This window comes from Pristiophorus japonicus, chromosome 4, assembly GCF_044704955.1.
Source record: "Pristiophorus japonicus isolate sPriJap1 chromosome 4, sPriJap1.hap1, whole genome shotgun sequence".
NCBI classification, from domain to species: Eukaryota; Metazoa; Chordata; class Chondrichthyes; family Pristiophoridae; genus Pristiophorus; species Pristiophorus japonicus.
The window spans coordinates 254019138-254034362 of record NC_091980.1 but is presented as its reverse complement, the minus strand read 5'-3'; the positions used below and the strand labels follow the sequence as shown (position 1 = coordinate 254034362).

Below are 15225 nucleotides of genomic sequence, written 5' to 3'. Positions count from 1 at the left end.
AATCTCTGGTATTTTGAAGGTTCAACAATTTAACCCTCCCTTGCATTTGCTTGAAATAAAGCCGGTTAAACTGAAGGTTTCATTTGTTTAATTCTGTGGTCGTTATACGGAGGGCGACGGGTTGATTACCTATATCAGGTAGTCCGTCCCGAGGAAGAGAAGTCTTCCTTTTAGCCCAACAGGTTGTATATATATTTTTAAGTTTAGTCGCCCCATATCACCTATATAGTTAAATAATAAAACATAAATAAATAAATGAAACACTTAGCTTTTATTCCTTGGGCTTCATCGTTCCATCCTCTGTGTTTGCCATGACATCCCTTTTAAAATGTTTCTCTCGTGATGCTCCACTCTCTGGCTGCTCCGATACTTTTTAAATACGCACCGGGTCTCTCCTGTGATGCTCTGCCCTCTCAGATACACTGCACTCTTTTTAAACACTCACTGGGCCTCTCCAGCGATGCTCCTCTCTCTATTCTATCAGAGGAGTTAAGTCATTCAATCTTGTTTTTTTTTTTAAATGGCTTAATGGTGCTGCTAAAATAGTGGAGTGAAGAATTTCAGAAGAATGCATTAATGTTCCTTTGTCTGTATTCCACAGCTTCATTTCAGGGTTTTTGTTTATGTAAACACAGACTATTAAACAGTTTGGTACCTCCCGCTTATGCTTTATTGACAGGTCAATTTTCAATATTTTGTCAAAGCACAATTCCATAATTACAAAGAGTGGTTAGCCGATTTTAAGACTCCCCACTTTCACAAATTAACATAAAAAATCAAACTGTTTCACCAGTAGTGTTAGGCTCCACAGTGAGCCCTTTTAAGTAAATGAGAGAGAAAGAAGTTTGATTAGTTGCTTAATGTGGCACGTCACAATTACCATCCACTCGGTCAGGGATCTGGGTGACTAAAACATGCAAGCTCTTTACAGTGATCTTGAATAAGGAAATCATACTGCATCTGTATGAACAGTAAATTGTCATAAATACGGCACAGAAGGCACACAGGTGTGATGACAAAATGGATATACTGGCTGTGGTGTACAAGCCTTTAATGCAATATGGACACAATTCTATGAGTAATAATGTTATCATACACTGAACATGAGTTATATATACATTGACACACACGCACACACATTAACTGCATCCACCAGGAGCACATCATCTGGGTGCATATCAAAATGTACAAGACTGTTGTGGATATTTATTGTTTTTAAAGAACATAACCAGTATAACACTTTTTGGAGGAATGTATATTCATGCAAAGACAGACTTTGAAAATGATCAAATTAATGCAGCTTTCTTGTATCCCAGAGTCCACTGCCTTATATCTATGATACCTCTTGATCAGCAATTAGGACAATCACACTTTTTGTGTCTTTTACAATAATTGTATATTTGAAGATGCAGCAGGTCCAAGTCTGGCATTTCCCAGCATTAATATTTCTGCATTGTGTCCATAGACATTTATAGACATAGGTGTGATTTTTCACTACAATACAGCACAAAGAAAGGACATCTATTTCAGAGGTTAAAAACAGTAATACAAAAAGCAACTAAAATTCTTATTCACAGTATTATTTACTGGTGTCATGTATACCCTGAAGAAAACATTTTTCTTTTTTTTTTAATATATATATAAACTAAGATGCACAAACAGGAACAGTACACAAACAATTTTATTTCACCATTTACCAACTATATTAGAAATTTGGAAGGAAAGTTTGGTGTGAAAGAATGTGTGGGCCTCACAATCCCAAATTTATTTGGCTGTTAAAGACTGCAATTTATCAACACTGCACAAAACCGTAATCACCAAAGAATATGAGTGACACTTAGTCAGTCAGTCATTTTATTGGGCTGACAGTCAAAATAAGCTGGAATTGTTCATAAAGGAGCATGAGTACATAATTTAATGTGCAATCAGCAAGAATTAACCGAAGAAATTATTCTTCATTCTTGGCACTTTCTTGTAGTAATTCAGCAAAAATCCATTTTTCAAGAAGAAAATAATCTTATGAAAATGGAGAATCCTATTGGTGTGTGGCTTTATGCACTGTAAAGTGTTACTGGAGGCAACAGTCATGCATCACAGGCGGAGTGATCCAAACCATCCAGTGTAATTTGATTCCTGTGAGGAGAGTTTGGGCTCGGTGGGCTACTTGGGTTTGAGCTGTTTGAAGGTGTTGAATGCCTTGTTGAATCAGAGTCCTGCTGATAAATAAAAAGGTAAGCATATCAGTTTGTTTGCTGATAATCTCCAAGAAAATATAATCAAATGCAGAAAAATACTGTTTTCATTATGTTTCATTGCACATGAACTGAACCTAAACAATTACATCTAAATACCTACCTCTCTCTCAAAATCTTGGTCAGGATCGGAGATATTACGTGATGTCATAACAGCTTCCCCACCTAAATATATAAGAAATAAGTACATCTTATGTCAGTACTTTGACACATTTAATGAGTTGCACAGCTAATATTTAGATATCATATTTAAGAACCATACAAGACTCATCTCTGGCAACTACAGAGAACTAATGGAATCAATAATCAGAAGCAGAGAACATCCAAATGAAAATAATCTAATAAATGACAGCCGACATCGCTCCAGAAGGATAAATCTTGCCTGACCAAACTCAAACTTTTTGAGGAAATGACATCTCAAATTGGCAGGAAAACTATATGATGTAGTATATCTAGATTTCAGAAAGCTTTGGCTATCAACTAAAGTCAGTGGGTATCGAGGACAAAATATGGGCATGTATTAGTAACTGACTAAAAGAAAGTAAGGAGAGCCAAGTTAATTGGGGGCAAAAGGTATCGAGTAGGATGCACCAATGGTCTGTGCTTGGGATACTTCCTGTAGATGGAAAAATAAATGACAAACGTTCCAGTCGCAATACAAAGTGGTTAAACTGCAGATGGCAGGCACCAAGCTAGAGGGAACAATGCATTCAGAGAAAGTAGCCATATAAAGGGAGCTTCACAAAGTATGCAACTTGATTGATCAGTGACAAATGAAGTTTAGTCATTTCACATTGGAACAAAATTAAGAATCACAGATACTTCTTGGGTAGAATAGAACTTGTCAAGGGTTTATGTGATCTTGGCTGCTTCCTCTTAATCCATAGTTCCCTCTAGCTTGGAGCCATCTGCAGTTTAACCATTTTGTATTGAGACTGGAATGTTGGTCATTTATTTATACCAGGTACAGAAAGGATCCAGCATAGACCCCTGGTGTATCCTACTCAAATCGAAAGAAACTTAGGGGTGTTATTTCATAATCAAACTGAGGTGGCAATAAACAAAGCAAACATGTTGCTGGACTATATTTGTAAATCAGTTGAGTTCAAATCTCCAGGAGCTATGCTGAAACTGTACAATCTTCTGGTGTATATCGTGTACGGTTCTGCCAACACCCAAATGCTATAGGCAGTAAAGAGAGGAGCATCGTGGTTGATTCCAAGTGCTATAGGGATGAACTAGAGGAACAACTTATAAGTTTAGGACAAATATCAAAGTATTTATTTACAGAGGGCAACAACAGCTGGAGTGGGCTGCTTTCCAGGTAGGTATCGAAGACTAAAATGCTGATGTCCTAACGGCTAAATGCTGTAAAGGAAAAATGGTACAGTTGATATTCAGGAAGGATATGATCAATGACTGAAGGGCTTTCTTCATCTGAATCTATTTTGTCTTTCCCCTCAAATTCAGGAAGGCATACAATGTTGTACTGAAAATGCCCTTTCAAAAAAAAAATCAATGTAATTGATTAGTGCTGCTTTGGTGCCGGGACAGTATACTTTTTAAGTCATCGTTTGTCTCCTTTGTAAGAATTTAAAGGGAAAAATAAATGTAGTGTATATCTTATTTCCCAGTTAATCACACAAATGAAGGTTTATGGCTGCCAATGATGGGAAAGGGACGACAGGACAGAGGAAGAGTTTGGGGGCATGGCATAAGGTTGGAAGTGATTACAGAGATAGGTAGGGGTGAGGCCAAGGTGGGATTTAAACACGAGGATGAAAACTGTTGGTTCTTCTACTCAGTGAAGCTTAAATATAAATATTAATGCTAAAAGTTTGTGTCTAGAGCTAGGAAGAACTGTCCAAGCAGCCAGCTTGATAGATTAAGTTGCTTAGCATTTATGTGGGATGGCAATGCACTATATAGTAAGGTTTTTCCCTTTTGTTAACAGAAAGCTTTACAAAGTTAACTATTTGAGAGACAGCATATAATGGTCAGTTTTATGATGAATATCAAATCTTGTGGAAACAAGCATTTTAAAACTTTTGTTTCTTTACTTGTCCCATTACCACCTCCTTTCGCATTACACATCATCCTTTTTAACATTTAATCTCTCCTGCCTTCCACCCTATCACACACTTTCCCTTTTGTTCTTTTCTCCCCTCCTCCCTTGCTCTGCCTCTGTACTTGTTTAAAACTTGTTGCACCTCTAACTTTTTCCAGTTCTAACGAAAGATCATCGACCTGAAAAGATGACTCTGTTCCTCTACCCGACCTAGACTCGCACCCTCCAAGTAATGTGATCACCCTATTCTTCCTGCCAAAATGTAATACCTCACATTTATCTGTGTTGAACTTCATTTGCCAATTATATGCCCATTCTTCAAGTTTATTAATGTCCTCCTGTAATTTGCTTCAGCCCGCCCCAGTATTGACCATCGCACCCCACCCCGCCGCCCCCTTCCCCAATCCGCAAACTTAGAAATTGTGTTTTTGATTCCAAAGTCTAAATCATTAATATAAATTGTCAACAAGTGGTCCCAGCACTGATCCTTGCGGAACACCACTATCCACCTTCTGCCATTGTGAACAGCTAACTTTTACCCCTACTCTGCTTTCTGTCTTGAAGTCAGTTAGCTATCCATTCTGCTAGTTTTCCCTATGACTCCGCATTCTCTGACCTTGTTCATCAGTCTATTGAGGGGTACCTTATCGAAGACCTATTGAAAATCTAGATAAATTACATCTACTGCATTACCATTGTCTACTCTCTGTTAATTCTTCAAAAAATTCAATAAAATTGGTCAAGCAAGACTTTCCCTTTTGAAATCAATGTTGACTATTCATTATATTTTTGGTTTCTAGATGTTCTTCTATTTTCTCCTTTAGTAGGGATTCCATTATGTTTCCTACCACTGATATTAAGCTGACTGGTCTATAATTCCCTGGACATGTTCTATCCCCCTTCTTAAATATAGGTATTCTGTTAGCTCTCCACTAGTCCTCTGGCATTACAACTTTTTCTAATGAATTATTATATATGTAGTAATGCTTCAGCTATCTCTTCCCTGGATTCTTTTAAAATGAGTGGATGCAATCCATCCGGACCAGGGGTTTTATCCTCTTTGAGTTTGATTAGTTTATTTAATATATCGCCTCTTTTTATTTTAAATGTACTTATCTCATTACTAATCTCATGATCCAACGTCATGTCCACCTGTTCTATCTCCCTGGTAAATACTGATGCAAAATAATTTAATATTTCTGCCATCTCTCTATCATTACCTGTGGTATTATCCTGTCTATCCCTTAATGGCCCTATTCCAATCCCAGCCTTTGTTTTTTTTTTAAATTGATGTGCCTGTAAAATATTTTACTGTTTTGTTTATATTCCTTGATAATTTATTTTCATTGTTCTTTACCTTCCTAATTGTTTTTTTGACTTCTCTCCTAATCTTTTCGTATTCTCCCTTATGTACTCCCCTGCTGTCTATGTACTTAAAGTATGCCTAGATCTAGAACATCCAGTTATTTTAAATGTGTTGGTTTCTTAACCATGAGGTTAGTAACACCCATGTACAATAAAAAGATGCTTAATACAAAGGACCATGTAATTACACAAAGCAAATGTCATTACCTGATGCTGTACGTGTAATGTACTGTTTGCTTCGCTGTTGTCTTGAAAGATTGGAATGGGAAACACGCTTTTCCCTTAACTGCTCATCCTGTGATACTGGTGACACACTCTGCAGCAACAAGTGAAAGATTAAATTCAATTTGCTTTCCTTTTTCAAGAAAAGCTCAATACCTCTATAAACATTGAGCTTATGATGATTTTGTTTTTCGAGGATATAACCAGCTGCACTTTGGGATAGGTATTCCTACCCTGACTGAGGAAGAGGAAGAGGGACAGGAAGAGGAAGAGAGTAGAGGTAAGCCTTGCAGTGAGGAATGATCATTCTGGAGATAGATTTCAGCAGAGAGTGGGCTCATGTGATAGACGTGCTCGAAGTTGGTTGGAGGAGATATCTGGGCATGGTGTCGAGAGGATGAGGGGGAAGGAAACTCATTCTGCTAAGTCAACAAAAGGAAACAGACTAGTTAATTATCTCAGGAAAAACATCAAAGAAACTATTGTGCTATTCCATGATTCATTTAAAACACAGTTTTAGATTTTGGTAACTAAAATCAGAATATTAAAAAAAAATCCTGTTTCATAAAGAAATGATACTAAAAGTCCAACTTTCATAATGTTTATTTTAGAATGAAAAAAAGTTAAACTATGATAATAGATTTTTAGCTTGCTGCATGTAGACATTTAATATTTTGAAACCCACAAAGATGGTAGATGCTCAGCCTATACATGCAAGACCTGATGAATAACTTGGTGTAAGTTTTTTGATTTAATAAGTTATGTTTCCATTGCAATGTAAAGCTCATAATGAATAGATGCTCCCTAATTAAGGAATGAAGGCACATAAGGATATAAAATAAAAAGAAAACTAGAAAGTACAAACATGGGTGAGCTCAGATACAGTGTAGAATGAACAGTTTAGAATGTGTGATACTGTTACATGAATAGATAAAGCTGGAGACCTTTCTGAACACTTTAATTACTCTTACAAACTTGTTTATGGCACTTTAAGACTAATTCCAACTGCCCAGAATGCATTTTTCACTTATATTGTAAATGAATTAAACAAGTAATCTCCACAGTTTAGTTAATTTACAAAATAATTTGGGAACAATACAGTTCTGCACTGTGCTAAGTTTACAATCTAACTAAATGAATAATAAACATTTCAGTTGGACAATAATATTGCAGTTTCACTATCCCTCCCCCATATTTACCAGTGGGAGATCCATAAGTACTTGCATGCCATCTCCTGGCCCCATGTGAGCCACATGGTTGAAGTTTGTTGGATTTGATATCAGCTTTGACCGCATCTCAGGATCTCTCAGCATCTCCCTGGTATGAAAATATAAATAATACATGCAAATCAAGATCTGAAATTTGCTATTAAAAGTGGCTCAACATCTCTGAAATGACATGTATTGTAACAGTGCTCAAAGATGTTATCCTACCGTCTTTGTTGTAACCGTTCCTCTTCTGGTATCTTAAAAGCAAACCTCTTTTTGCTGCGGGTTCTGAGCATCTGCTTTCTGCTGTTGTCTGAAGTGTCTGGCACACTCAAATCATCTCGCTCTGTAAATAATGTTTATTTGAAATAAATGCCCATCATAAAGCCAATTGTGTCAGACAATTAAGACATAAGGCCTCGATACCTCGTGTGGAATTATAGCCAAGATGTTAAAAAGAATATTAAAGGGCATCAGTGAATTAATCATAGCAGTCTCAGCTTATGATAATGTGGATGCATGGCTATATTACAAGCTATACAAAGGTTATTTTTCCAAAGATGAGGAGTTATGACTGACCTTTCATGAGCATAAAATACAAGAAAGCTGGATGGCCTTTCAAATATTTGGGAACTAATCAACTGGAGAAAGTAAACAATGTTGCCATTGAGACACTCTTAGTTATTCAATGGCACATGGGTCCTGTAAGCATTTTTCCTCAGTTGTCTTCAGTCTTAAAGATTGTAACTGATGCTTGAATAGAGCAACAGATGCCACTGGTAACTGTCCAGAATTTTGCCCAAGTGGCCTTTCAGGTGCAAGCCCAGACAGTGAATGTTGGCAGGTTACTTCTACCTTGTCTTCACTCAACCTTCTCATGTGGCTTTTCCATCAACGATCATAAGATGATAGTCAGGAGTTGTCTAACCCAGGAAGACTCTAGTCTCCCCACCACTGTCCCAGCTGAGAATTTAAATCAGTACAGACCGTAGATGAAGTCTGGACCCTTTTTGCTCTATATAGCTCAGTACTACATGTGTGGTGCATTTACCTTGGCATCTTTAAGACTTCATTCACCTTTTAAAAAATAATTCCTGAAAAAGCAGCACACTGCATTGCACACAATGTTAAGTGCTGCTTCAAATATTTCATGCTTGCAAAATATAAATTCTTTGGCAATGAGATAGTCAGTAATTCTCAAACATAATTGCAATAAAATGGACTACATACTGGATTTTATTTATCAAAATAGTTGGAACTCAACATTGTTGTATGTCAGTGGAATAATGTTTAAAGATGCTCAATTAAAAAGAAAAATAAGACAAACAGTATTCCACAATGTGACTATAAACTTACTACACTTTTACCTAAAAAAAAAAATCAGACATCTCTAAACACAGATCCACAGCAAAAACATGTTGAACATCATTTTTTTTTACTCAGTTGCAACTGGCTCATGAAAGTGAAATTACATGCTGATCTTAACGATAAGGTGCAGCAGTGTTTGAGGCCAATTGCATTGCAACATCTAAACATTAGTGTGTTCAGGACAAAATGGGAAATATTCGACTTTCCAATCCAAATAAAGGTCCACTTCTCTAATACGCAAGGACGTGACATGCACTCTAACACATACATATGAAATTAATGCAACAAACCTGAGTAGTTATTCTTGAAATATATTAACCGTGGGGGTTCAGAGTTGAGCTGGTTTAGTGTACCTTCAGCATTTAATGGTCGGATCTAGTTTAAAAGATAAAATTCAATCTGAATACTGTATTATGCAAGATATGTAAAATTAAACAGACCTTTGCATCAAACTGGACTTTGTGACCATCTACAGTACCTTCCTAAGAGGAATTGTTTGGACCCATTCCATGGTGTTCACATCAAAAACGTCCACACCATATTCACTGTATACTGCTAGATATGAAGAGGCGTAACCTAGCATAGATGTAAAAAGTAAATAATTAGTCAAATTCAGTAAAAGATGTGGACCTGGAGCTTCCGCTAGGTTGCGCTGGTATTTCCAGTGCAATTTGCCCCAAATCGGCTAAAGCAGTTCAAAAGATCAAGGAAATTTCCAGTGTATTCAGCGTAAATCCAGTTTCCGCAATCTTTTACGCTAGTTTAAAAACCGGTTCACAAAACTGGCCACATCCCCAGATCGAATTAATCACTATGCAAGTCATGGCCAAAGTTGGGCCCAATATTCTTAACTATGGTCTAGCCATTCTCTTGTACAAATGTACTATTTTTTTTGACTATTGTACCCCTATACCTGTATTTATAAAACCAAAATTGCTATTGGCCTTTTTTAAAAACTAAGTATCTGCATTTGGACCTTCAGGGAATTATGATCTAGAAATTGGCCTCCTTAGTGTCTTCCATTATCACCTCCGGGGGCGGGGGGGGGGGGGGTGATAAGCAATTACCGACCGGGTGCGGCGAGAAGATCGACTCCCGCGAAATTCGTCGGGAGGGCGTTGCATCTCCATCTCCTTTGTTCGGAGATCATGACGTCATCGCCATGCACATCGCCCCGGACCTGAACTTCGGTTCTGCTCCCTGCAGCATCGCCGGGCGAAAAAAACACCAGCAGCTGCAGGTGGTGTTCATCAGAAGACTTGTTGCTAAGGAGGTGATGCTTAAAGGAGAGGTTGCCTAGGTAAGTAAAAAAAAATCTCAATGCTCTTGGAATTTTTTCTGCTGTTTTTCTCCGGCGATTTATCACCTGCTGCTGCTGCAGTGCATCGGGCTGATCGGACCAGAACACGGCCGCTGTTGGGGAGCAGCTAAGTTCTTCTTTTGCAGAGTGTACAGCGATGGCTGTTCCCTTTAAGGGAGGGAAGGAACCTTCCAATGCGGCAATGCTGCACGGCTGAATTTTTTTTAAAGTTAAAAAGCATTAGTGCTAATATTTTCAACTTTTAACTTTTAGCATCCCAAGCGGGGCGCTCTCCCCCTATACATTTGAACTACTGGGTCTCAGTTATCCAAAACCTTCAGCATCTTTCCATTGAGTGTATACTGCAATTTCCTCTCCCAAAATGCATCACCACATATTAAAGTGCACCTACACCTGTCTGTCCATTCCACTAACTTACCTGCTCCTGAAGATATTTTAATATAAAAAGTTTACCTAGTTGTTCGCCAAACCTCCTACTTTTGTGGTGTCAGAAAAGTTTAATATGGGTATCCTTGTGTCCAAGTACAAATCTATATATAAATCATATATATGATTGATTTATAGGTGTCATAACAGACACGTGGAAGCTAATCCCCATTATTTCAGATGATGTTACAAAGGAGCACCATGTAAATGATGAAGAGGAGAGGCTAAGGATGTATCCTTGCGGGAGTCTAGAGGGGACAGTGAGGAAGTACGAAGAGAAACCATTGCTAAAGGCACACTGACTACAATTTAATAGGTAAGAACCAAGTGAATGCAGTTTCACTGTGGTGGCCAGTGGAGGAAAAGCTTTGGAGTCGGGTCAAGTGATTGACTGTTTTAAAGGTTTCAGAGAGATGAAGGACGTAAAAAAATGGATAATGCATCATGGTCATAGTCACAGAGAATGTCATTCATGACCTTGTTTAGGGCTTTTTCAGTGTCGTGGAAAGTGTGGAAAGCTGATTGCAGGGATTCAAACAGAGAATTGCACGAATGGTGGGCATGGAGCTGGAACGTGTTCAAGGATCTTGGGGAGGAGGCTGAAGATGGTAGTTAACATAGAAATATAGAAACATAGAAAATAGGTGGAGTAGGCCATTCGGCCCTTCGAGCCTACACCGCCATTCAAGGAGTTCATGGCTGAACATGCAACTTCAGTACCCCATTCCTGCTTTCTCGCCATACCCCTTGATTCCCCCTAGTAGTAAGGACTACATCTAACTCCTTTTTGAATATATTTAGTGAATTGACCGCAACAACTTTCTGTGGTAGAGAACAAAGGGGCCAAGGGTAGGTTTCCTTTTTAAAGGGGGATAATAATGGCAGTTTTAAAAGGTGGGGGGGGGGGGGGGGGGGAATACAGTGCCTGATGAAGGGAGAACCATTTCCAATATCAGTTAAAATACAAGTCAGGAAGGAAGGTGGATGATCAGGAGTTTAATGGGAATGGGGCTGAAAAAAGGGGATGGGCAAGTCAGAGGACCTTCTTGTGGCTCTGTTCCTCAGCCTGACAAAGAAAGCCGTTTACAGGTTCAGGATGGGCACGACCGCCTTGGCTGCCTGTCTCTTCCGTGGTATTCTCTGTGCCCAGTGGCCTTGGAGAGGTAACGGTGTCTACCAGCATACTTGAGGCCTTTGGCAACCAGTGGGCACCTCAAGGTATAGCGTGTTTTATAGGCACCGATAACAACATTATCACATTACAACAGTGACTGCACTCCAAAAAGTACATCATTGGCTGTAAAGCTCTTTGAGACGTCATCATCATCATAGGCAGTCCCTCGGAATCGAGGAATACTTGATTCCATTACTGAAGTGAGTTCTTTGGTGGCTGAACAGTCCAATAAGAGGGCCACAGGTGGGACAGATAGTCGTTGAGGGAAAGGGTGGGTGGGACTGGTTTGCCGCACGCTCTTTTTGCTGCCTGCGCTTGATTTCTGCATGCTCTCGATGATGAGACTAGAGGTGCTCAGCGCCCTTTTGGATGCACTTCCTCCACTGAGGGTGGTCTCTGGCCAGAAACTTCCAGGTGTCAGTGGGGATGTCGCACTTTATCAGGGAGGCTTTTGAGAGTGTTCTTGTAGCATTTCCGCTGCCCACCTTTGGCTCATTTGCCGTGAAGGAGCTCAGAGTAGAGCACTTGCTTTGGGAGTCTTGTGTGTGGCATGCGAACTATGTGGCCTGTCCAGCAGAGCTGATCGAGTATAGTCAGTGCTTCAATGCTAGGGATGTTAGCCTGGACAAGGACACTGATGTTGGTGCGCCTGTCATCCCAGGGGATTTGTAGGATCTTGCGGAGACATCGTGGTGATATTTCTCCAGCAACTTGAGGTATCTGCTATATATGGTCCATGTCTCTGAGCCATACAGGAGGGCATGTATTACTACAGCCCTGTAGACCATGAACTTGGTGGCAGTTTTGAGGGCCTGGTCTTCAAACACTCTCTTCCTCATGTGGCCGAAGGCTGTACTGGCGGCGGTATTGGATCTCGTTGTTGATGCCTGCTCTTGTTGATAGGAGGCTCCCGAGATATGGGGGAAGGGGGGGGGGGGCGAGGCAGGGGTCAGTGCTGTGCGGTGAGGACAGGCTGGTGGAGGACCTTTGTCTTACGGATGTTCAGCGTAAGGCCTATGCTTTCGTATGCCTCAGTTAATACGTCGACTATGTCCTGGAGTTCAGCATCTATGTGCGCAGATGTACAGTGATCATGAAAGGCGCTATATAAATCCAAATCTTTCTTTCTTGATGATTTAGTTAGGAAAGTTCTCTTTGCTTATGTGGAGCTTCTTTAACTTTAATGGACCATATGTTTCTTTTTTATATTAGCGGTGCCTTAAAAGGGGCACTTGTGCTGATTCTTGTTTGGTGACACTGGGACCCTTCTTGGTCCATTAAAATAGGCCCCATTAATATTACGAATAGCAGAAGATGGTTTCTAGGTAGCGCATTTAATCGACAGGTTTTTGAGCGAGTTCCTGAAAAGGGAACTAGCCGGGAGAACAACCCTCCCACTTCCTGGGAACACAATGAGGAAAAGACAGAGAGGGCAGCCTAACTTATAGATGAAAAATTCACTCATCTTAAGCCCAGAGCTCATCAGAATCAGATGGTTGACCAGGAAAGCCTACATGAGTCTTCTAATAGCGATAGTGTGGTGTATTTTTATAAAATTCTTATTTGTAATGAGGGATCTGAAGTTAGTTGGATTAAGATAGGATTTGATTCTTATTGTTATGCTCAGTTGATGTCTGTGAAATAAAGGAACTTACCAATTCATATCTGCCTAGTCTCCCTAAAGTGTTTTTGGTTCATCTACTGAAAGATTGGAGAAGCGCATATGAGGACGCATGTGAAAGCCACAATATCCAGTTTGGATCACAAGGGGTCCTATTATTATGCCTCCAGGCTACATTAGCTTATAGTTGGATATTGGGCAGTGCAGGCACACTAATGGGGAGCGTCTAGTACTGCTGAACCAGAGAGAATGTCTAAGGCAGACCTGAAGTTTCTAACAGAGAGTTTCACGGAGCCTTTTTTTTTAAAGTTTAAAAGATTGCAGATGAATTGCAACATCCCTTTTTGAAATTCTTTCCAGCTTATTTCTTATTCCAACAATGAATGTTGATATCATGGGGAAGTTATTCTGGAAATGAAGAAAGCTGCCTCAGTGCATGAAAAGTCTGCTGATACTTACTGACCAGGATAACACATGTATAAAAAGTCTTAAGTGAGGTACTGAAGGGCACCCACGTTTGTTCTGGATAAAAATCAGAAGAACAAAGGCCTTTCCAACAGTTTAGTGGGTGAATAATCTACTTGGTATAGTCTGAATCATGCAGACCAGGAAGGTTTAAGGTTCAATCTCCGGTCTGTGCTGAGTTAATTAATCTCAGCCAGTATGGTGGTGGGGCTACAATTCATCTCACTGCTCTGAGCCTTTGGCAGGAGAGAGGGTAGCTGTGAGAGACAATCATCCCTGATTTCCACAAAGCTTACTATCCAGTGATCTCTGCTGGAAGATGAATGTGGGGGTTTTGGGGGAAGAAGGGATAAGGCTGATATTTTGAAACACATTCTGATACTTGTCTAGACTTGTACATGAAGTGTGGCATTTGGCCAAGTACCAGAGGGATGTGAGACCCCATAAAACTGCCCGGCTTGAGTCTCCAAAGGTCAGGGAGGAGAAAATTAGGGACAAAATGTCAACAAAAAATAAAGTGTTCAAAGTCAATCATATTTCCTGGTACCCATCTGATTTTTAAAAAGTTATTCTGATGATGAAACTTGCTCCTTAAGTAACAAGTTGACTCACTATCTGCATTTCAGTGCATTATTCTTCTAACAGTGTGGGATGAACGCACACTCCAAAAACAGATATGAAATCAGGAGAAACCTGTGTTAAATGAACATTTAGCATTTTCTACTCAGATATAAATTTTAAAATATATGCTTGTGTGTCAGCTGTGATGGGAGTTCTTTCTTGATTGATGCTTTGATGGCTATTTGAGTAGACAAATTACTTGCATACGTATTTGGTTTTAAAGAGTTTTTTTAGCTAAATGAACCTGAATCATTTTTTGTTGTAATATTCTGCATATTAAATACTTTGTTTCAGTACAAAATATTTAGGATGGATGCGAGTGTGCTTTACGCACCTAGTCTTTTAACTGAAAGACAGTAAAAAAAAAATGTGGAATACATAAAACCTCAAACATAAATCCCACAATGTTAATTCAATTGAACACTCAAATGCATAATCATTAAGCATGCTTAAGATGGTTAGAGACAATTTTGGAAATATTGCAGAAGTAAAGCATTTAATGACTTTGTACATTTGGCACATGAACACTAAAGCAAGAAGAGATTTGGATAAACAGAAAAAACACTTGTAATGGCTATTGGTGCAATGAACAGAAAATATATACATACCGCAGGCGACAGGAACTGCAGGCCACATCAGCTCTTGCAGTCGTGATCTTCTGCCATGCAAGTCCACATATACACCAACATGGCTAAAGCACAGCAAGTACTCTTTATTGCTAAGCTGTACAGCACAAAGAGCATCAAAAAGATGCTGAGAGAGAAATGCAAGCGATGAGTCCATTGGATTTACAAGGTTAATGGAAGGTCCATCTCCCTGAACATTAAGCAGCGAAAATCCAGAAGGGTAGCCAACGCAAAGTCTTTCTTCAAAGACCGTCATCCATTGCACATTGCCTAGGGCCTGAACTTCATTGAATTTCTTGTAATAAGGTTTAGTTCGGCTAATTTCATAGCACAGGACTTGCCGTTTCACTGCCACAAAGAGACAGCTCACAATACCCTGCCGTAAAGATCCAGAAACCATAGTCTGGCAGCCTTTTGTTTCAGCGAGTTTAATATCAAAGGTGGTCTCGGGTCCATCAAAAGCAGCCCATGGATAAAAATGAACATGT

General features: G+C 39.4%; 1 protein-coding gene across 4 annotated transcripts in view; it reads right to left on the bottom strand.

Annotated features, from left to right (window-relative positions):
* Positions 1 to 1034: 1034 nt before the first annotated feature.
* cdc42bpb (CDC42 binding protein kinase beta (DMPK-like)) overlaps positions 1035 to 15225 on the bottom strand; it is a 236186-nt gene continuing 221995 nt past the window's right edge. For 2 of the 4 annotated variants that reach the window (XM_070879333.1, XM_070879335.1), the window contains 8 exons: positions 14720 to 15225; positions 8962 to 9059; positions 8774 to 8858; positions 7341 to 7461; positions 7107 to 7224; positions 5893 to 6001; positions 2356 to 2417; positions 1035 to 2216 (listed from right to left, as the gene is read on the bottom strand). The exon at positions 14720 to 15225 is cut by the window's right edge and continues 91 nt beyond it. In XM_070879333.1, the coding sequence (XP_070735434.1) occupies positions 2085 to 2216; positions 2356 to 2417; positions 5893 to 6001; positions 7107 to 7224; positions 7341 to 7461; positions 8774 to 8858; positions 8962 to 9059; positions 14720 to 15225 (1231 nt within the window). In that variant the 3' untranslated portion in view covers positions 1035 to 2084. Of the gene's footprint in view, positions 2217 to 2355; positions 2418 to 5892; positions 6002 to 6140; positions 6330 to 7106; positions 7225 to 7340; positions 7462 to 8773; positions 8859 to 8961; positions 9060 to 14719 lie in introns of all 4 variants that reach the window. The other 2 variants (XM_070879336.1, XM_070879334.1) reach the window with 2 other exon arrangements.